This window comes from Oratosquilla oratoria, chromosome 42 (genome assembly GCF_046742065.1).
Source record: "Oratosquilla oratoria isolate Oo_2021 chromosome 42, ASM4674206v1, whole genome shotgun sequence".
NCBI classification, from domain to species: domain Eukaryota; kingdom Metazoa; phylum Arthropoda; class Malacostraca; order Stomatopoda; family Squillidae; genus Oratosquilla; species Oratosquilla oratoria.
In genome coordinates this window covers 16885822-16910098 of record NC_134818.1, presented here as the reverse complement: position 1 = coordinate 16910098, position 24277 = coordinate 16885822, and the positions used below count along the sequence as shown (strand labels likewise).

Sequence of the window (24277 nt, the reverse complement as noted above, 5' to 3'; positions counted from 1 at the left end):
GTCAGGGATTGGAGATGGTTAAAGAAAATGCAGAAAAGTGGGACGTGAGCCAGCTGTCGTTTGCGGACGACACTGCACTTGAGGCAGGATCGGAGGAGGGATTGAGGAAGTTGGTGATAGAGTTTGGGAGAGTATGTGATAGAAGAAAGCTAAAGATAAATGTAGGTAAAAGTAAGGTGATGAAATGTACAAGGGGTGAAAGTGGCAGTAGACTGGAAGTGAGCATTAAGGGAGAGCGACTGGAGGAAGTGGATAGTTTTAGATACTTGGGTGCAAATGTGGCAGGAAAAGGTGGAGGTAGAATGTAGATTGAGAGAAGCGAGTAAATGCCTTGGTGGATTGAAGAGTGTAATGAGGAATAGACATTTGGAAATGGATGCTAAGAGGAGACTGTATGGAGTGATTGTGCCAACAGCATTGTATGGGGCAGAAACATGGAACATAAGAGAGAAAGAGAGAAGGAGTTTGAATGTGTTTGAGATGAGGTGTCTGAGAAGTATGATGGGGGTTACTAGGCTAGATAGAGTGAGAAATGAGGAGGTGAGGAGGAGAACGGGGGGTGGAAAGGGAGCTGGGAGGTAGGGTTGATGAAAGAATATTAGGATGGTTTGGACACATGGAAAGAATGAGTGAAGAAAGACTAGTAAAAGAGGTATGGAAGGCAGATGTGGAGGGAGTGAACATGAGGGGACGTCCTAGGATGAGGTGGATGGATGGGGTGAAGGGGGCTTTGGGGAAGAGGGGAATGTCTGTTGAGGAAGGACGGGAGAGAACAGTAGACAGGGGTGAATGGAGAATGGTTGTATATGGATGATGTTGTGATGCATGAGGTGGAATGGACGGGGGATGGGGGGTGAGGTAGTATGTGTGAGCAAAATTTGACGCAGCCCGAAGGGATTTCTCCCCGTCTTCTCCTTTATGCATGGGGGGACGGAGAGGGGGGGTCGCCGATTTAATGAAGCGGCCTTGCTGTGGATCTGCTGTGTCTTGCGACACTGCTTCTGACCCAGGGCAGTGGACAAGGTGCAGGGATGACCCGTCATCCAGGAGGTGCTCAGATAAGAGGGAGGGTGGAGGGGTGTGGAGTGTATTCAGGGATGGAATGGGTGGGAATGATTTTATGCCTTTTCCTATTTGGCTACCCCCCTTGTAAGGGGGAAAAAGCCTTGGTATTGTATGTAAATAAAACTTTCAATCAAGTTCTCGTCTTTTATTTCTTAATCCTCTAATAATTTGGCAACAATTGGGGCACCAATTCATGGCATCTTCCATGTGAAAGTAGGCCTCCCAGTCAATGGCAGTAATCTGAATTCATAATGTAACATTTCGAGTTTCTATGTACCTCACTGCATGTATTAGGTAACTTCCCATTTGATGCTAAGTGTTTTATAAGCTCAAGATACCAGTTGTGTTTTAAGCTGCTACACCCTGACTCTGTCAAAGGTTTCAGTGATTACACTATTACATCTTTCCTAAAAAAATTATTATTTTTTTAATTCCTATTATGTAAACTTTTGTTTGCCTCGCAGTGTAACAAGTGTATACATAACAAAGGAAGTGGACACTTCTCTTATGAATTAACAACTCATCTCAACCACAAGACAGATGCACAATAATTTTCATAAGCAATGTTACCAATTACAAATAAAGAGATTAATTCCAATATGAAGTATCAGGCACGTTATGAATTGCATGCAACAAGCTGAAAATGTTTAATGACATGATATCAATGAATTCATAAATAAAATGTAAAAGGGCCGGCCTACAAGTTCATTGGTTTGATTTACAGTGAAAATCAAATATGTACTTTCACTTTCAACCAAGACTTAAAGTTTACTGACTAAATGTCTTCAGATTCCCATATCTCACAAGCACAAAATATACAATGCCATATATTACCATACATTACCAAATTATACATACCAGTCATTCCACATTGCTCTTTTCCTGCACAAACAAATATTTACATTATACACAGCCTAGTCATTTCACAAAACAAGCATCTGACATCTTGCTTGTAAATTTTTGGTTGTTATTGAAATGCATTTAAGATTCAGTACAAGTAATTATTTCTTCCCCAGCTTTCCTGATGGGTAGCTAAATGAGGAAAATATTCATAATTCTCCATCATTACACAAAACCCATTAATTTGGTGTCAGTACCCTTTACTGTTATGTTCCCTTCCTTACTAAATGATGCTTTCTTCTAATCATAAAACTTTCCCACAATGAAACCATACACCTAGCAACCTAAACTGAACAAAACATTTTCAATGATCTCATTCCCCATTTACCATTACAATAAAACTAAACATCTTGATCTTTCACTATCTTGGTTATTTCATTCCCACAACTTCTGTTCTGTCACCCGATCTATTCACCCCTGTTTGAACCTGGATTTAATTCTCCTGTAAGACATGCATACGATTTAGTGCTGTGCACAGGTCCTACAATGAAGGAAAATACCCTGAATTTGAGGTTATAAATAAAGTGGGACTATTCTGGTAATGATACAGCTGGAATTATCAAAGAATGTGCAAGACAGTCCTATCTTTTAATTTAACCAAACGAGAAAAAATGTATATATGACTCAGTGCATTCTGTTTTTAAAACTGCATTTACATAATCATGTTACCAGAAATACTTCACAGATTCAATTAAAATTTATGGCATTATTATCTGCAGAAAATTATGTTTCCTGAAGGTAAACACACATGTTAAATGAAGGTAGAAAATTAACCAATTCAAATTTTCTAACACAGATAGGGCACTTGTTAAAAAAAATAAACATGGCTGTGAATGAACACCTTGGACTATCTTATTTGTGGATAATTGATTTCCCAGCCAATAACACAATATTGCTGAAGATCACAGAAGCTCAAAACTAAATTTACAATATCCCAGATATTATGAACACCAATATGTCTTTCCATTATCCTACTATCACTGATATTTGAGCTCTTGTGTAGCATCAACATTAGCAACTATGCACAATCTCTTGATAAATAAATATATAATGTGTATGTGCCATAACTATAGCATTTATATGGCTTTTGTGTTGAACAGAAATATTTGTATACAAGTCTTTCAATGCTTAAATTCTACACATGAATTATTGACCTTATCTTCTATTAATTGAAACCTTTGCCTTGCTTTTCTGATCTTACAGCACACTAAACACTTCCATGATTAATGCGATGCAATTGTCTAACAAAAGCTGAATCAAGACCACTGTTCTCTGTTTGCAATATATTAGAATCACATCCAGGTATTTGTATAATACAATACATATTCAAGTGTGTCTACAAAAGAAGAAATGCATGTCTTATGTACATCCATATCAGCTTTCACACAAATGCTCACAATGAAACACACGTGAATCCTATAAGCGAGGCAAACATCAGGTCTTTACTCCAGCCCTTCTTCGACTTCTTTAACGTTGATACCTTCTTCTTGGTAGGCAGCTTCATGTTTTGCCAGGATACGCAACAGTGGCCTCAACTTCAACCACCACTGGCTGCGAGGAATCCGGCGATCCCAGTCTGTAGAAAGCTTGAGGTCCACAACAGGCTGGAATCTGAAATGAACCATAACAATGAAGTCTCCTGTTATGAAGCAATCGGAGAGAATCCCATCACTATAACCAACCCAGAAATATTACAAGTTTTTGGAAATACCATAAGGTCCCTCTTAAATGAATACACCGAATTATTTGTAACAGTAACCAGAGGAAAACTTGTTAACTGCTGTCTACATACTGGTAGGATCTCTTCTGCAGGCCCAGTAATACAGCAGTGGAAGCATCATCACAGAATACTGATCCATCAGACTTCCTAAACTTCTGCATCATATCAGTCAACCAAACAACCGCCTTAGCAGCCATCTTGGTACCCATGTTGCGGTCAAATGGTGATGGGGAGCCACCCTGCTGCATATGACCTAGAAAAATATGATGTTCAAGATCACAATTAGGTAAATACATGCATACATAGCATAGGGCCTTCTAATTAAGGGGGTAGTCAAGTTAAAGAAAATACCTACATCACACCCAGGGCCCCGACATGGGTAAGTGCCACCCCGGGGCAAGTCGAAAAGTGCCGAACACACCACCACTACCACCACCTTCCACATCTGATGGTCACTAGGACCATTCACATATAACATTCATCCATAAAACAATGTTTATATACACATCATTCATACACACAACTCATAATAAATTAATAATGCATTAAAAGTACATTAGGGGGAATTTGCTTTACCTCCTTTTTGCCAAAAAGTGCCAACCCCCCCCCCAAAAAAAAAAAAAAAACATGCCACCCCGGGGCATTGCCCCCCCCCCTCCCCTCCCCTCGTCGGGTCCCTGACCACACCCACCCCTTGCATATCAAAATCCATTCACCCCTCCCAGCCTTCTAATTACAGGAATACATACATATACCAAGGCTTTTTCCCCCTTGCAAGGGGGGTAGCCAAAAAGAAAAAGGCATAACATCATTCCCACTCATTCCATCCCTGAATACACTCCACACCCCTCCACCCTCCCTCTTATCTTAGCACCTCCTGAATGACGGATCATCCCTGCACCTTGTCCACTGCCCTGGGTCAGAAGCAGTGTCGCAAGACACAGCACATCCACAGCAGGAATGTGTACACTATTTTCTGGTCTAAAGTATTTTTACAACCAAACCTGATGTTACAGAAAAGGTTTACACCTCCAGTGGAGCCAATGATGGGTACTCAGTGGTAGTTCGTCTTGGTGGTCATTGGAAAGAATCTTCTCCCTATTGCCCATCTTCAAAACAGATATACAGCTTCACCTTCCCAGCACTTGGTCTCTGAACTAGGTCCAATTTCTTTGTCAACTATTTACCACCCACTTTTTTCTTTTATCTTTTCTTTCTTTTCTATACACCTGATAATTGCCAACTGCTCCCCTCCTGATGCTAGCCATTAACATAACAGACCCACACTAATACAACCACAGACAACAATCCAAAGTTTCTTCCCATTGATATCTACAGAGGGCCCAAGGTCTGTGGCTGGCTGTTGTAGAGCTACAGATTTCTAGCATGTAAAACTCAAAGCAACAAGTATTAATATTTTCAAAACTATACCTAGTAAATTGTCATCATTTTTCTGCTGTCATCGTTCTATAAAGAAACAAGACAAAGAAATGGTGATGAAACCTTACCCAAAACATTCTGTCTACAGCTAAAGATTCCTTTTCCTTCCTCTGTATAGAGTCGGTGGATGAAGTCAGTGGAGTAATTTTCATTGGCATTTTCATTGCGCAGAACCAAACCACGCTGAACACCTTCTGCCATCTTAGCAGTCATGTGGTATACATCAAGCTGGAGCTCCTGTGGATGTTACAGAAACAATTTTTTTTTTTTTTTTCTCCAACTGTCTGACTCATGAGGTTAAGGTTATTATGCCAAATACAGAAACATTCAAGTCGTTCAGCATTCCCATCCAAGTTTACAAAAGAAAGAAAAAAAAAAAATTGATATAATGAAATTAAAAAGTATGGAATTTCCTGATAAGTGAAAAAGTAAGAATAAGATTGTAAGAACTGGGGAAAAAAAAAAAGGGACAGGAGACTGGGAAAACAGGGATGCAATGTTAACTTGGGCAAGAGAGGGAGGGGAAAAGGCACAAGAATTGTAGGGAAACTTGCCTGAATACCAAATTGTTCCTCATAGATATAAGCAGCATCTGCACCACCTGCCAAACCAGCAAGTGTAGCCAGGTAGCCACAATAACCACCCATAGTCTCAACAACAAACACTCGTCGTTTTGTACCCTGGGCAGATTGGCGAATCCTGTCACAAATCTGTGGAAAATAAAGTTTTCCTTTTACTATCAAACATTTGGCTTCAAAGGCTCATGGGAGCTCTTAGCAACCTTTACTATCACTTGTTTCAGTCTCCTTCTCCAAAAAGTACTCCATATCAATCTCACCCCCATAATTCTATCATATTCTTAGTCTTCACAGTTTTAACTCTTTTATTTTTTAAGTGCTCATCTTCTACAAGACAGCACCTCCCTGCTGTGGAGGTGCTGTATCCTACTGCATTGGCTCTGACCTGAGCAAAGGGCAGGAGACAGGGATGACTTTTCATCCAAAAGGAGCTAAAATACAAATGACACCTAATGGATCTCTACTCACTGCTAAAGTCAGAAGTAATGCAGCAACACACACCAATTCCACTAACTAGCAGTTCCTTGTATTCCATAGTAATATGACCCAAAAATTCATTAAGAAGTTACTAAAGGCTACTTATTTACACTTCACTTCTTAATTACATCTGTAACCACTGCTTTCATCGTAAATAGAACCACTGAGCCTGTAAAAAACACTTTTCAAAGCATTCTATTCTCTTATCAAACATTCCATTAATTCACTATGGGAATTAGCATCAAGAACTATGAATTCAAGGTTTCCTACCATACCTAATATATAACTAACATGTAGTTTTATCTTAAACTTGAATTTTTACATACATAGTTTTCAGCAGTTCCAAGTAAAATACCCTCAATAAAATTTACCTGTCTATACTAAGGATTTTTCCCCCTTACAAGGGAGGTAGCCAAGTCAAAAGGCAAGTACCTACTCCTACCCATTCCACTCCCATCCACCACCCTTTCCTCCCTCTCATCTTAGCTCCTCATAAATGACAAGTCATCCTTGTACCCCCACCTACTTGTACTGCCCTGGGTCAGAAGCAATGCACCAAGACACAGCACATCCACGGCAAGGCCACTTCACTTGTTCAGCACCCCCCCCCCACCTCCATCCCCTCATGCAGAAAGAGAGATGGGGAGAAATCCTTTCATGCTATGTCAAAATATTTCATATATAACCACTCCCTACCCCCTCATCCTCCAACCCATTCCTTTCCTTGCATTACAGTATCATCTACACACAGCCATTCTCCACTCACCCCCATCTCCTGCCATCTCCCTTCCTTGATCAACAGACATTCCCCTCTTGCTCAATGCCCCTTTCACCCTACCCATCCACTTCATCCTCAGTCATCCCCTCAAGTTCATTCCATTCACTTTTGCTTTCTACACCTCTTTTACTAATCTTTCTTCACTCATTCTTTCCATATGTCCAAAACCATCCCAGTACTCTTTTATCAGCCCTATCTCCCATCTCCTCCTCCACCCCAACTCTCCTCATTGCTCACACTATCCAACCTTGTAACCCCAACTCAGACATCTCATCTCAAACACATTTAAACTTTTCCTCGGTCTCTCTTAAATTCCATGTCTGCCCCATACAGTGCCATCAGCACAATCACCCCTTCATATAGTCTCCTCTTAGCATCTATTCCCAAATACCTATTTCTCATAACACATTTTAATCCCCCAAGGCATTTACTTGCTTCTCTCACTCTACAATTTCCTTCCACCTGCACTCCTTTTCCTGCCATATGTGACCCCAAATACCTAAAGCTATCCACTTCCTCCAGCCTCTCTCCTTTAAGACTTGCTTTCAACTTGTTGCCATCCTTTCCCCTTGTATATCTTATCACCTTACTTTTACTCACATTTACCTTCAACTCTCTCCCATCACATACCCTTCCATCTATTAAAAATTTATGATGACATAATATAAAAAAAAAATGCAGCATTAGTCACTCCACAAGAGCACATAGGGAACAATACCAGTGAAGTAGCATATCCTGTACTAATAACAAGAATATGACTAATGAAGGTTTACCTCTGTGATTTCATTAAGAGCTGTATCACATCCCAGAGAGAAATCGCTTCCAGGTACATTGTTGCTGATGGTCGCAGGGATGACACACATGGGGATGCAGAATTCAGGGTATTTTCCTCGGGCTTCATACAGCTGTAGGACTGCATGATAGGCTTCAAAACCACCCACAACAAGCAAGGAGTGGAAGTCATATTCTCTCATACGAGCGGCAACCTGAAAGAAAAATTATTTTATTTTATTTATTTATGTAGGTAGCCAAAAAGGGAAAGGCATAAAAACACTCCCACCCATTTCATCCCTAAATACACTCCACACCCCTCCCACCCTTCCTCTCATCTGAGCACCTCCTGGATGACGGGTCATCCCTGCACCCTGCCCACCGCCCTGGGTCAGAAGCAGTGTCGCAAGACACAGTACATCCACAGCGAGGCCGCTTCATTTAATCGGCGACCCCCCCTCTCCGTCCCCCTTTGCATATAAGGCGAGGACAGGGAGAAATCCCTTCGGGCTGCATAAATACAGGCAGTGTATTTACCTAGTTGTATTTACCTAGTTGTATTTTGCGGGACGGGGGGGCTATGCTCGTGGTGTCCCGCCATTGTATCTCACAGTGTCTAGATACAATGGCGGGACACCACGAGCATAGCTCCCCTTACCGCAAAATACAACTAGGTAAATACACTGCCTGTATTTATCTAACTGTATTATACAGGAAAGTGAGAATGGAGGGCCATACATATTAGATAGTTATCCTCCATAAAACTTTATAATTGTCCCATTTCTGAGCATCTATTACTGGAAAAGCCTAAATATGATGCGTGTATTCGACTATACTTTTGTGACTATAATAAACAAACTTGCATGGCATGGTATATAGCCCCAGGCTGTGCTCACATTCCTTCATACCCTCACCTGCCATTATGGTTTTACCCCTACCGACTATGCCTACCAACAAAACTCAAGAGCTTTCTCGTCCATTCTTTGTACTATTCTCATCAAGACATAACAAATCAGCTTTCATTTACCTGGTCCAAGTACTTTTCTGGCAGTGTTCGCTTTGTTCCCAGGAATGCTCCACCTTGTCCGACCCAACCTGTCACCTCTGACCAGGTCATTTCCTGGATCTATAACAGAAGACACATATTCATACATTTTATACAGTTCATATTCATATATACACTACATATATAGGAGAAAAAGTAACAACTTACTTTGGTTAAAAAATGTACTTCTAAAACTTTCATTTATACACCTTTTCTTCTTATCTGACTCAATGGATTTCAGCCACTTAATATTTCTGCATTAACACTCATGACTATTAGTACAAGTACAATGCTCAATTTTCTTACATTAAGAGTGAATCCACATACTGGTAAATGTTCGAGTTTCATAATAATTCACTTTACCAAAATATACTTACATTGCCTTCAACAAGTCCATCAATGCCATCATGAACACCGTAGACCACATCACCACGATAGATACAATTTCTGACGAAGGAACGGATGGCTGCATTCATGCCACATGCTGGGGCACCAATGTGCATCACAGCAAGATTGAATCCACCCTGCAAAGTTGCACAACTCAATTAACATCAAAGTAATGATGAACTGAATTCAAACTCCTGAGAACTTTTGCACTTAAAATGAATCCATTCAACAAGGCCAAATTCATCTAACAATCCAATCTGGTGCTTTAATTTATTTCTTTATCAGTGAAATAATAAACAATCTACAACATAATAAAATGAATTTATTACTTAGTATCAACAAGCTATTATTATTCCCGTGTGTGTGTATGAGTATGTGTGTGCACATGTGTATGTGTTTATGTGTATGCATGTGCGCATGCATTTGTGTGTGCGCATGCATTTGTAGGTGAGTATGCATGCGAGTGAGTGCATGTGTGTGTGGGGAGGATACAGAAATGAGCAAGTGTACAAGTAAGCAAATTATTGTACAAGTGAGCAAGTGAATGTACGAGTGAATGTATTTGCCTAATTGTATTTAACTAATTGTAGTGTGTGTATTTACCTGTGTGTGTGTGTGTGTAATTCATCATGGTCATCATGGTCATGGTCTTGGATCACTTGTTGGACTCGTGATCAACAGCTACTACCCTCCCAGATGAGAGCTCATGTATGACCGATCTATGGGTAATGCTGTGATGACCTGACATACACACACACACCCAACTCCCTGCCCATAAGAGATGGAGTAACAGCTTGCAGCACAATGATATTGAAATTATTTCAGCCCTGGGCAGGATTTGAACTAAGACCACCAAGTTAGCAGTTGTGAACACTACCACTGTGCCATTGAGAGCCATGTATGTGTGTTTACCTAGTTGTATCTACTTGTAGTATACATGGATATTGCTCATGAGGTCTTGTCTCTTTGCCTCCATTTATCAAACTACTATAAATCCATTTATGAGGTTGGCCTAGATTATATTTTCATCTTTTCATCCAAGTTGTTTCACAAATTCACATCCCTATGTAGAAAGCTATACTTTCTAACATGCCTTAAGCAACCTTTCCTTTTCAACTTTTTACCATGAATTCTTGTTTATCTTTCGTCCTATACCAACAGATCTTCTCACTCCATTTCCTATATGGGTATCGAAAAATGGACAAAAATTACCTGCTGGAATGGGATGAAAGATTAAAAATAAATAAACAAGTCATTGTAAAAAGCTGAAAAAAGAATGACTACTTAAAAGATGCAAGAAAGTATAGCTTTCCACTTGGGTGCATAGATTTGTGGAACATGCTCAATGAAACTAAAATCCAGGGCAACAACAACAATGAATTAGTGCAAAGTTTGCAAAATGGTGACATAAAGAAAGAACCCCTTGAGTATATATCCAACCCTGCACACTACAACTAGGTAAATGCACATATACCACAGTGTAGTGCTCACAGGCATACCTCTACATAATCAACTTCCAGTCTTCAAAAATTGTAAACCCAGCAAGGAATTGTATAATGATCAACATGTCTATCGGGAGCCTTTAACCCCTTCCATACGGTGCCGCACACGTAGGCGTCATGGACTTAGATCTCGGTGGCAGCAGCCAATGCCAGCCGTACGACGTGTCGTAATAATACTCGCATCATAAAATATAGTCACCGCTTATATCGATCGTTCTCTCTTCACCCGTGAATTTTGATAACCATAGAAAATGCGATTACAAAAGAATTAGAAAGAATGTCATTATGGAGGGGCGACTACAATAAATATAATCAAGACGCCGATATGGCAGCCTCGCGAATACACTCGCTCCCCATGACGCCTACGTGTGCAGCACCGTATGGAAGGGGTTAAGGATGTCGGTACATGTATATCAAAATTTGTAAGCTAGTGATTTTTTTTTTTTTTTTTTTTTTTTTTTTTTTTGTGAATGTTAGACACCATAAAAATTATCTGTGCCTATTTTTTTGGAAAACCTTCACTTTACTTTTTTTTTTTAGGAATGTCCCCTTTTGGGGCTACAGGTAGCAGGACTCCTAATCCTATCCCCAATGCTGGCATCCTCATGTACCCACTCGCACCTCATGACACCTATGTAGGCGTCATCATACCAAAGTGGTTAAAAAATTAAGTGAAAATAGTAGATGGAGCTGTACGACACTCTTACTTCACCACTATGTTTCACATACTTCAAATTATTTTTCCACGAGTTTTTGAAAATTTGTCAAAAAATTTAATTTTTTGAGTACCGATGTCCTTAACAGACCAAATAATATGTATTATGAAAATACTCTGAGATATATTATGGTATGTTTTGGATGGATGTGTATAAATCTAAGGTGGTTGTATGCTCCAACTTGGTCCTTCCCTTTATGATGGGGAAGAGGCCTTTTGGTGTATATAATTTTTTTATAATCTTAAATATTTTCTTAGCTATATCATAGACAAATTTAATTTAGTTAAAAACTGATGGAGCAATGAGAAAATGTGCATTGCCACATGTATATAGAAATTAAGTTTGTGTGTTACATAGGTCTACAGGTGAACCTGATGGATGCTGACTGGCATGGCAGATTATGTAACAATCCATTGTATATAGTCAATTGTATAACAATCAATTGTATAACAATCAATTGTATAACAATCAATTGTATAACAATCAATTGTATAACAGTAAATTGTATAATGTCAACTGTATAACAATCAACTGTATGGTGATCAATCACATAAGGTATGCCGGTATATATACACATACATACACACAGGTCTATATATATAAAAATAAAAGTACAAAAATCATGAGTACAGACTTGCTAAAAATATGAAAGAATGCTGAATCTATACTGAAGTGGTTCAACTAATCTCTACTTTCACTATGAACAGCAAACATTACTGTGTTGTTACTTTTCATACACAGTAAACAAAAATTAAACAAGTACTTGCTGAAAATTTAAATACAAAACTAAATCAATATTGTAATCTACTAAAATCAGTTATCTGTCATAGGTGATTCAACAATTTACCATTACAAACACATCACAGACATTCTACAAAAGAAGCAATAATATATGAAATATAAAATAACTTAAACACTAAATAAAGCAGCAATTGCAACAAAGAAATGCAGCTGTAGCCCAGTACATTTTGAATGATAAGAACAATCATTCCATAGTAGAAACATAAAAAAGTGGGACATTCTCAACCATAACACATATAGTATCTATTCATGCAAGAAAAATATTTACAAAATAGTCTGAATGATATACAAGTAACATCAACTTACAAAAGTACACACTATCACATATAGTACCAAGATAAAATTTATAGTTTTGATAATCTTGTATTGTAAAACTCGACAACCATTCCATGACACTTTTGGAACAAGTAATTCTAAGTTACTGATTACATAAACCATTTACATCATTCATATGCCCATTACATTGAAAAAACACTCAACTCTTCTTCACATCATAGTGTACCAAAAACAGGCACAGAAGGCTTTTCACTTGTATGTGCAATAAAGGAGTGAAATATAATTACACTAAATGCTTGTTTGAACATATATAGCACACCATTTTACTGGTTCTTGCTGTTTTAGCTACACCAATAGAACATCTACTCTTAGAAATCAAAATCATTCCCCAAGTAGTATGATAGCAATAGGCACAGTTCTACACAAGACCCTGAACCCATCCACCCCTCACATCCCAAACTGTCCATCATAGCTAACATGAAAACAACCCCAGCAGTATTCTATTCAAACATTTACAATAACCCACCCCCAGTATCTCACAATACATTCATGCAAAACAAATACAAAGATCAGCAATCTAATTGATCCCCCAGCCTAGCAGAAAAAAAGAGGAAAGATTAGAAGTACTGAACATGCCACCGTTAATGGCTCCTTTCCTGTACTCATATATTACAATTATGTAAATATATACACACTCTCAACACAAAACAAGCACTCTTTGATAGACCACCAAACTCTATACTTTGCCACATTCCCCTAGAAATCAATCCAGCAAGGAAATTAAAGAGTCAAGAATTACACTGGTACATCTTCATTTGGGGTACCATTACACATTAGAAAAGTATCAACAAAGAATCAGCCTGACATTGGACCAATTGCCCTTGATGCAACCACCATGTAGAGGATAAAAGTCACCTAATATCACACAGTCATACAATCACTCCCAATAGCAACAAAATGTACAATTCAGTCAAGTCACCCATGGACTGAACTGATGACTGTGGCTAGTTTCCTGTGGGCCACAGGCAAGAAAGATCTAGGGCAAAAGATTGAATGACTGACATGGGTTGAAAACTTAACTTTTGGGGAGGTATGGAAGAATATTTGCTGACAGGTGTACAATTAGAAATGAGAAGATGTGAGAGGAAAAAGGTGTGAGAAGGACTGGACAGATAAGTGCATTTTTGGGTATCTGGGTATAGTGACAACAATGGATGGCACAAGGAGCAAGATCTTCAAAAGCAAGTGGTGCTTTTGTGTTAGGAAAAATAAAAAAAAATCTGCTACCCCACCTTATTCTTGCAGGAAACCAACCCCAAGGTACCAATAAATGCCTGACCATCCTAAAGAAAAATTGTGAAAATATGTTTCACTGCTGTCGGTTGTGTAAATGTGGAACAAAGGAGACTGATACATTCTGAGTCTTCAATCTGGTATTGGCACCTGCAACATGTAGTGTCTAGAGCCACATCAATTTGTACTGATACTGCTTTAAGGGACTAATAAAGAGTACACTGAAGTGGTTCCTACTTCAAGATGGAGGTCTTGGTGGGTTCTGAACATAAATGTCAGAATCATAACCCTGTTGCCCATCTTCAAAACTTGTCAACACCCTCACTTTCATTTTGAAGTATAAACTCGGAGAATTGCATTCAGTATCCACATTTGACCAAGTTCCATATGAATTTTTACTTGTTTCATTTTCATATAATGAAGGCTGATGACTAGCAACTATCCCTTCCTCCTCCTCCTCCTACTAGTTTAGTTTTGGATCACCCAGTCTTGTAATTCAAATAAACCCAGTTTTACAATCATCCAATATACGATTTTTCTATTTGCAAGGTCCAAGAATTCATTTAAGCATGCCAGAGGAAACAGTATATGAGTATGAAGCCTTTATCAACAAGTAAAGATAAAGGACTGGTTCAATAAATGAAAATATATGAATAACATCAGAAAAAAGTCTGACGAGGCTTCAGGCAAATACTGGAAGAAAGAAAAATTTAATAAAGAATACAAAAAAGATGGAAATCAACATGCAAGCATTCAAAGAGGAAAAAAGGAATTTTCAAAGGGGTATTATTGACACGTGTAAAGACGGGCTGCAAGATAGACATCAGAGAACCATCTCCCTACTGCCCATCTTCAAAATTCATCAGCACACTCCCCCACATTTGTAGGCACAGCCCCAAGAGGATGATATACTGTCTCCAGACTAGGCCCAAGATTTCTTTCATCTTCAACTATACAGTGTTCCCTCGCCACTTTGTGCTTCACGTTTCGTGGCTTCAGTGCTTCACGGGTTTTCCAAAATATTCATAAAAAAAAAAATCATCAAAAAATAATAAAATTTTCTTAAAACTTACCATGCTAACACATGAATGTTGTGCCTTTCTTGTGTAAGTTTTGATAAATAATTAAAATGATAAATACTACCGCTAGAGGGAATTTTATCGGAAAAAACGCTATCGGTGCGACGTCACAAAGTCATGCATTTTATGACCTATGTATATCTTGATCTATTAAGATTTTAGGAAAAATTAAATTACACACTGTTTGTATGGTATTTTAGATTTTACATGCAAAAGCAAGTTAGTCTAGGTAAAGTATTAAGATCGGAAAACATTTGTGACGTCATCAATGACTGATGGATGAAGAGATGACATACATTGTTCAAATGCTCATGGAATATGGAAAATAATAATTTGATTATACTATCAAAATATCAAGTCGATACATAAAAAGCTTTTTTTTTTATCAATATTTTTCTATCAATGCTACTGGTCCCCATTAATTACTGTATAATAAATGTTAATAACTGTATAAGGTTTTATAATTAACGATTAAGTAAATACGTGTACTGTTGTAATCTTTCTCAAATAAGTAAAGTATAAATACTGTTTACATATTCTAAACATTCTGGTACCCACATACACGAAAATTCCTAGGGGGGGGGGGGTCAAATCCTACTTCGCGGTTTTTCACCTTTCGCGCGGGGGGGTTCTGGTCCCCATTATCCCCGGAAAACGAGAGATCACTGTATTTCCTCCACCTTTTTTGCACAAGTGCTGACATATGACAACTGCTCCCCTCATTCTATTTTTTTAAGTTGTGCCAAAGAAACTGTCCCATACTAATATAATACAGACAATAGTCTAATATTTCTTCCCCGAGAGATCGTTGTGAAGTCTCAAGAACTACTGCCAGCCACCATGGGGATGTGGGTTTCCAGTTAAACTAAAAATAATATTATACAAGTAAAGGAAACCTTAGATGCTTAATGAGTTCATCAATGGCAAAAGTAGGCACATGAAAGAAATCTCCAAGATGATAGGCTAAAGTAATGAACAAAAATTCCCTATCAGTTTTCACTAAGGAAAATTACTGTTGGATTAAAAGATATAAAAGAGGAAGTTAAGGTAGTATATATGCTACTTATGCTATTAGAAATATTTGATATGATGAAAAAAGCCAAGACCTAATGGGATCTTAAAGTAGATATTTAAGGATTATGGAGAACAACTGGTAGACACAATTAATAACTTGAGTTTTGATTAGATGAAGGTATAGTACCTCAGGATTGGAAGAGGACAAAAGTGGCACCAGTTCATAAAGGAGGAAGTAGGGAGAAATCTGAATTACAGACCAGAATCTCTGACCAACATAACAGCTGAACTGTACAAGGATTGCAAAAGACAGATTAGTACATTCAAAATATGATCATTTTGGCTGACAAGTAATTCTGCTTTAGAAGTGAGATATCAAGTGCATCAACTCTCTTAAGCTTTTACATAAGAGTAGTTGATGTATAACAAGAGAAGGCTGAGTGGAGAGTGTGTACTTAGATCTGGAGGGAGCAATGACATATACTTACAAGTATCTTTTCCCCCCACTCATTTGGGGGTGTATGGGTGGATGAGTGGGATGATTGAATAATCTTGCATAGAACTATGTGCCTACCATTTTCATCTGCTATTCTATGGGGAAGATTTTGGTTTGTGCACAGATGTTCTATTGTTAATATTCTTAATGCTTTGTTTTGTACAGTTTACAGGGTGTATGTTTTCTTGATTGTAGGGAACCATGTTAAGGAAGCATAGTCAAGTATGATTTCTACGAGATGTTTGTAGACTGACTGGAGTCTTCTTGCTGATCATAACCTATGCTTGCTACTGTTCTTTGTATTCTTGTTGATTTCTACTGCTAGGTTCTTGATGTATGGGTTGAAGGACATGCATATATCAAAAGTGAGGCTAAGAGTTTTAGGGTTGTTGTCCAATGGAAGGAGTAGGCCACTCAGTTTTACTGTTGGACTTTCTTTGATTCAGGGTTGCCTGGGGTGAGCATTGTCACCGATGATTTCTGTGAGGAAGCAGCCATTCTATTTTGGTTAGCCACTGTTCTAGTTTGTCTCTATGTAGGTTTGCATGTTCTTTGTAGCTGTTTTGTAGTTGCTGTGCTATGTTATCATTATGTGATCTATATGGGTGAATACTTCAATGTTATGCTCTGAATTTGATGAAGAGGTTTAATAGTACAGGTGATAGTATTACTCTTTGGAAAACTCCACTGGATGAAAGTACAAAAAGACAACCAATAATTCATTCAATGGAAGTTAATTACAAGAATGAAAGAGGATCTAGAAGTGTTAATCATTGACATTGTCACCTGACCACATCAGCTTGTTCATGAACATTAAAGTGGATTTTCACTACATGGACAAAGGAATGATGAAAACACTGATAACCCAATCTGCTCCAAATTAGAATATGGAGCTGAGGTGTGTTACACAAAATAAAGGATCACAAAGAGTCCAGGTATGCTTTGACTTTGCTACCTTCCTTACAACAGAGAAAAGGCCATTGGTATATACATACTAAGACTGAAAGAATGCAAAGAATAGTAACCAAATTGATCCCCAGCCTACCAAACAAACCATACAAAGAAAGATTATGTATAAGCTTGTCATTAAAAGGAAGAGGTGACACAACCAGTGTTCAGATAACTGAAAGAAGTGAATAAAACCGACAGTGAAGATCTCTCAGTCTGGGATGAGAGCATTATAAGGTCACAAACAATTCTAGGAAGACTAAGGACACAAATGCATCACCCTGTGGAATAGCCTAAGAGAAAGCAATTTTACTTAAAACTATGCTTAATATAAAACAAAGTTTGATCAATGAAAAAATGGGATAGAAAAGTACATAGTTCTTTTCCTGAATACTACAATTAGGTAAATATACATTTCCACTTCTTAATGCTCACCACAGTAATCACCCCCCCTGCATCCATCAGCACTGATTCAACTATACCCACTTTACCCTTTATGATAAGGACACTAAAAAATCTTGGCTCCATGTACTTTGTCTTGTTAAATTTGCAAGTCATCTGTCAATGATTATGTCCATTTTCAAAAACTTGCCCAAAAGCCCTTACAGGTTTTGTTTTTTAGCCTTTCCCATATATGTGGGATCTAATCTTCCTCATTCAATTCTAACAAAGTTTTTCAAATGAGCATTATATACTTGCATTTTACCTAAAACCCTTCACTAGTTACAATGCTATCATTCTGGCTACTGGTTGACAATTTTATTCAGCTTAGGGAGGGGTGTTTACAATAGTAAGGGAATTGGTTTCCAATTTGATAATGAACTCTTGACAGTTTATTAGTTCTATTCAGTGGGAAGGAATCAGCGATGCATGCCCATAGAAATTAGTCCCCCATGTTCCTAATGACCTCCTCCATCTCTATCCAGTGGTTTATTGAATGTTCCCAATTTCACCCTCTTGCTGTATTTCACAACTTAAGCTTACCAGTAGAGTGTATTTGAACTGCTGATATGCATCATGATTCAGTTAAGTGAAACCACCTGTCCAGCAAATGGACTCAACTCTTCCAATTTACTCTTTCACTGTATTTCACTTGTAGCTTCTTTCTAATTGTTGTATGGCAATTTAATTCAACTGACATGACTAGTCTCTTTCTCGTATGCTAGTTCTCATCATCATCTACCTAATATAACCATGTCCCCAACCTCCCTAACTTCAAGCACTTTCCATTATCACTTTTCTAAGGAGTTGTTAAATTCAATTTAATTGATTTTTTAACTGTGGATAGGACTAAATACCAATGTCATTGCTTACAATTTGCATAATATTTGGTAATGTTTACTAAAGCTATAACTACTTCTACAGGTAAGAGTTAACTATAACTATACAACCAAGAGTACTTATTTTTTAAGCTATTTCTTCCTCAATACTGTTAACAACAATTTAATTTTTACTTATCATTAGTATAGAAATACTAAGAAGGAAGTATAGAAGCACAAGTCAAGACAACTGGTGGATTCAATAATTATGCTAGCAGAAAATGCATGTGCATCCTCAACACATACAGACACTACAATGACTATGAGCAATCAGAGTTTTTGTTACTACCCTTGCCCCAAAAGGCTAGTGATCAATGGGGTCTATTATTAAAGTCCAGTAAACTCTCTAGTATTCATCACATAATACCCAAAGCATTGAAGAATAATGAAAAATGCCAAAGAATGCAGCAGTTGCGGCACAACCATAAAGGCAATAATTTTCATTTGTTATGCAGCACCAAATCTGGTGTGTAGACCGAGAGGAGAGCAACTGATGCCAAGTGGCCAAGAGGTGCAGGCCATCACTGCAACAAACAAGAGCTTCTGGCCAGCCAATGGTTGTGTTGAGACTGAGTGACATCATATGACAATACTCACAACTCTTACTATTTACCAGAACAACAAATACAGGCCATTTTGCAATGTAGATTTTTGCAGAATCATTCAATATAAAGACAATTTTTTTTTAGCCACACTGCAGATGCTGAGTAATGACATGACATATAATAAAACATTGAATAATAGGAAGTTTACTGTACTACTGTTCTGAATACTATTAATAGGTGAAGTCCACCTCCACCAAAAATGCACACATTCTATGAACCATAAGGGAACTGGGCCTGCCTACAATTGAAGAAATAAGGAAGAAAAGTGACTATACATCACTAAGTTGACAATCACGGAGTGTGAAGATCAAATTAATACGTGAGCCCCCTATATACATTATACCCACCCACAACTTAGGCACCACACTTTTCAAAATTCTGAAAGGAGAAAAATTAATCACAGACTGGTAAGACGAGGAATGATACGAATTCCTTCCAACAGTTTATATTTTAATTCTTCTGAGAACAGCACATTACACACATTTATGTCTACCTGCACATGCTTATGCACCTGCTTGCATGCATGAATAAACATCTGTGCAGTTTCATGAATGTGCGATTACAAATTTACATACGTGTCTTAGTTTACAAGAACAGTACTTAAAATGAATGTAGCAGCCATATGAAAGAATAATCAACAAAGTTCTGAGACAGTTTTCAATCACAATTAACTATTCTTACAGTTTCTCTGCTATGGAGACTACCTTTGGGATGAAATGTTTCAAGTATATTATACAAATTTACAGTACAAATTTCTGAGCTATTCTATGAACTATCATCATCCACATACTATAAATTTCCTAAAAGAAATTTCCATGCGTGATGTTTCTGCTACATATCAAACTTGAATGAAAAATATTTGATCAAAAGTCCTTTCTTAATTCACATAAAGATTTTATAAAACAAGTAATAAAGGTTACTGCAAAAGCTAGAAATTGTTGCTTTTAAGGAACAACTTGATGAATAAGGAGTAAAAATGAATAGCAATATTGTAGAGAAGAAAGGACACAAGACACTGAAAAATAACAAAATTACAAATGGGGAAAAAAGATCAATTCAAGAAAATAAGACTGATTCATTCATATGCAAGTACTGCAATTAATCATTATGCACAACATCAAGGCCCTTCTATGAACAAGCTTCTTTACAAACAACAACTTTGATATAAGCAGACTTAGCTGATGAAAAGCTTTTAGCTATGAAAGGCTCTAATCTGACTATCTCTGAACTTACCAGAAGTGCATCCCTGTCCCATATTGTGTTTTGCTGTGGGTTTCAACATGTGATGAAAGAAAAAATAAAAACATATTCGCAAGCTGTATTTTATGACTGATGTGCTCATAATCATTCCATACAAAATATATAAATTATAATAAAATAAAGAAATCTACATTAAAGGCAAAGCATATAATAAAGATAAGAAATTAGCAACATAAATCCCTTTTGTAAATCTTTTTTTTTTTTTTTTTTTTTTTAGCTTCGGTTTCTCAATTAAAAGTGTAGGTCACCATTAACCACTAAACGAGATACAAGGATGAAATTAATGACCTTACCACTAATCTAACAAAAAATCATATGGGTATGACATTGAACTACAAAACTTACCTAAATATCTTTTCACTGCCCTCTTCTGCACAAACTTCTCACTTAATTTTTAATATGCTAACTTCATTCTATTCCTTTTCTCCTTCCTTTCTTCTTTCCCAAAATATTAATTCCTCCTTTCCCCCTACTTATCTCCACATTCAACCATTTCCTCTCCATACGCTATAAAACTACTTTGTTTCCTTTTTCTTCCTTTTTTCCTTTTAACTATGACTTGTGTTTCTCAACAATATTCTTTCATTCTCTCTACATATTCAAATAATCTTAATGATACTCTTTTCATTTTTCCAACCACCATCCATCTTAAGTTATGTTATCAGGTCCTGGAGCTGCAGCGTCTGCGTCGTGGGACCACCCCCCAACCCCAAGAGTTGGGGGCCAAACGGCAGCAACCACCCCTGGCCATCAGCTCTATGCAGGTGGCACAGCAAGTTATGTTATCACTTTGTATCATTCTTGCTTTTGTCATGCACATTTCTAAATTCATCCATTTCCAATGCTATGAAATCCTATCAACCTATCCTGTATCCATAATTGGCTCCTGTACAATGATACTACTTTTACCATGTTCTCTACTATATCAAGAATCCTTGAATGCTCTTGCCACCCTTCATTTTTCGATCAGTCTACACTTCTTTTCCTTCTCTAAGAATATATCTATCCCCAATGCAACAATAATCACAATATACATGTGAGTAAGAAGATTTGCAGAAACCACAAGGAAATCAAAGATCGGAATACTGAACATTTCATCTATTAAGACATCTTCATTATTCTGTTCTTTGATTTCCTTGTGGTTTCTGCAAATCTATCCCCAAGTTTCTGAAAACTTCTACCTTATCTAGCTTGTTATTTAGTTCAATTTTCATCATCCTCATTACCTTGATCTTGTTAATATTCACTTTTCATTTCCTCTTCTCACATACTTTTGAGAAATTACCACCATTTACAACTCCCCTTCATTTTCTTGGATCAGCATAATATTGTCACAAACATTAACACAAGTCCCCATATATTATCTTTCCCAAACACATTCTTTTGTTTTGTTTTGGTCTTAATTTCAGTTTATTCATAGCTCCATCTCTAAAGTACATATAACAAGTATCTATAGTAATATAAATTAGCCCACCCTCAAACCCACCCATTCTGAACCTAAGGAAGATGAAAAAATTAAAGAGTTCGATGAATATGATATTAATACGTGTCATAGAAATTTAGGAAGAATAGGTCTGCAAACTAAGAACCCCAGAAAACCCTCAAGTTGAATGTATATCTCAATAAAACCCAGGGATGAAAGAAAGGCAAAGGGTGTACTAAAGGAATTCTGTGGCTGGTAAAGAAAAATGTATATGTAGAAATGCCATATGAAACAAAAAGTGGCGTGGGTGAATGGTAGAAACCACGCTGTTGTATGGAAGCAAACTGTGACCACTAGAAATAAATAGCAGGAACAAATTAAAAGCTGCTTAAGAACTGTGCATGGTGTTAACCACTTAAGCCTAAACCAATGCCTTTAGCTGAATAAAATTGTATGGCAAAGCCAAAATTATCTACAAAGAACCTCATCAAAGAGGAGGGTTGATTTTGGTACATAACCCCTTCAGCACAGAATTTGCCCTTCACTGAATAAAATCGTACTGGACCCAAAAGCCTGAAATCCCTGAGTAGAATAGACTACCATAGCAGTGGCCCTTAAGCATGGGGCCTAACTGGTAGAAACCGGTTCAAATGGCTTAAACCTAGTCTTGCATACCCTGTTACCTATGGGCTCCTAGAATCCAGTATGATGGGCCACAAAAGGCCATATTTATGAATATTTCTGTATAAAAAACAAACACCTTAACTCTAGCCCCTCAACCAAATGGTAGTCCCTCTATAAAGTGCCACTGTTGTCCAAGAGGAAGAAATGCCCTCCTCTCAAAGAGACAAAGCCTTATTTTCCTTGTTCCCACTAAAAGGGTAGATATACAGACTTATAGGCAAGCTCTCAATTGCTGTACTAACCTGGATCTTGATTATGAGATCTACGGGTCTGGCCACTGGTTCTTGCTAGTTTTCTGGATACATACATACATATACCAAGGCTTTTTCCCCCTTTCAAGGGAGGTAGCCAAAAAGGGAAAGGCATAAAAACACTCCCACCCATTTCATCCCTAAATACACTCCACACCCCTCCCACCCTCCCTCTCATCTGAGCACCTCCTGGATGACGGGTCATCCCTGCACCTTGCCCACCGCCCTGGGTCAGAAGCAGTGTCGCAAGACACAGCACATCCACAGCAAGGCCGCTTCATTTAATCGGCGACCCCCCCTCTCCGTCCCCCCTTGCATATAAGGAGAGGACGGGGAGAAATCCCTTCGGGCTGCATCAAAATTTGCTCACACATACTACCTCACCCCCACTCCCCACCCATTCCTCCTCATGCAATCACAACATCATCCATATACAACCATTCTCCACTCACCTCTGTCTTCTGTCCTCTCCCTTCCTTCCTCAACAGACATTCCCCTCTTCCCCATAGCCCCCTTCACCCCATCCATCCACCTCATCCTAGTTTTCTGGATACTTTAGTGTTTTGACAAAATGAACCCTAAGGCCAAATGTTATTAGATTCAAATACAGGTTTATGTTCTGTGAAACATAACTGAAATATACCTACCATTCAGCACAATGAGGTTTCAAGTTAAAATACTGTTTGTGGAAAAGCCTAGTCTATGCATCCTCTCTTTCAATTCCCTCAAGTTCCTTGACATCACACTAATCTGCTTCAATGAAAAACACCTGGGTCATGTAGTACTAACTCTTCCTGAACCCTACTCACACTACAACCACTAGAGCAAATAAAAGATGCCATCAAGTAAAGGGTCTGCAATATATACATTGGAAAAGATGGTCTCACCACCTATATCCAAAGCCTATCAATGCCCTCGTCTGGCACCTGGTTCTTAGACACAGCCCAGAATCTCATTTTTTCTCTCTCAAGTTCCATTATTTTTTCATAATTTCAAATACAGTGACAGATTCATAGATTGGAAAAAGTACAATAGCAAGCCACAAAACTGATTCCAAATATCAGAAATAAATTGTACAAAAACCAACTAAACCATATGAATCTATTTTCCCTAAAAAAGTGTAAACTTGGGGGCAATTTGATACAGGTCTTTAAGATTCTAAAAGGAATCTACATCAAAAGTGATGAAATTTTCACACTGAATGCAAATCAAATGAGAAATAATGGTCTCAAGCTATCAAGACGTAGATTTAATTTGGAAGTGGGTAGAAACAACTTTGCCAACCATGTAGTAAATGAATCAAGTAAATTTCCTGCAGAGGCAATGCAATGTAGTACAATTTGAAGTTTTAAGATTCATTTAGATAAACACCTATGCAATATGTTGTAATGCCTGCCATTTATTTTTTTATTTATTCGTTCATTACTACTTACCTATAATTATTCATTA

General features: G+C 37.9%; 1 protein-coding gene across 12 annotated transcripts in view; it reads right to left on the bottom strand.

The window, feature by feature from the left end:
* Nucleotides 1-1195: 1195 nt before the first annotated feature.
* Pfk (ATP-dependent 6-phosphofructokinase) overlaps nucleotides 1196-24277 on the bottom strand; it is a 123946-nt gene continuing 100864 nt past the window's right edge. For 8 of the 12 annotated variants that reach the window (XM_076179098.1, XM_076179099.1, XM_076179105.1 and 5 more), the window contains 8 exons: nucleotides 20444-20476; nucleotides 9152-9298; nucleotides 8757-8855; nucleotides 7732-7944; nucleotides 5680-5835; nucleotides 5194-5362; nucleotides 3758-3938; nucleotides 1196-3576 (listed from right to left, as the gene is read on the bottom strand). In XM_076179098.1, the coding sequence (XP_076035213.1) occupies nucleotides 3408-3576; nucleotides 3758-3938; nucleotides 5194-5362; nucleotides 5680-5835; nucleotides 7732-7944; nucleotides 8757-8855; nucleotides 9152-9298; nucleotides 20444-20476 (1167 nt within the window). In that variant the 3' untranslated portion in view covers nucleotides 1196-3407. The remainder of the gene's footprint in view (nucleotides 3577-3757; nucleotides 3939-5193; nucleotides 5363-5679; nucleotides 5836-7731; nucleotides 7945-8756; nucleotides 8856-9151; nucleotides 9299-20443; nucleotides 20477-24277) is intronic. The other 4 variants (XM_076179103.1, XM_076179106.1, XM_076179107.1 and 1 more) reach the window with 1 other exon arrangement.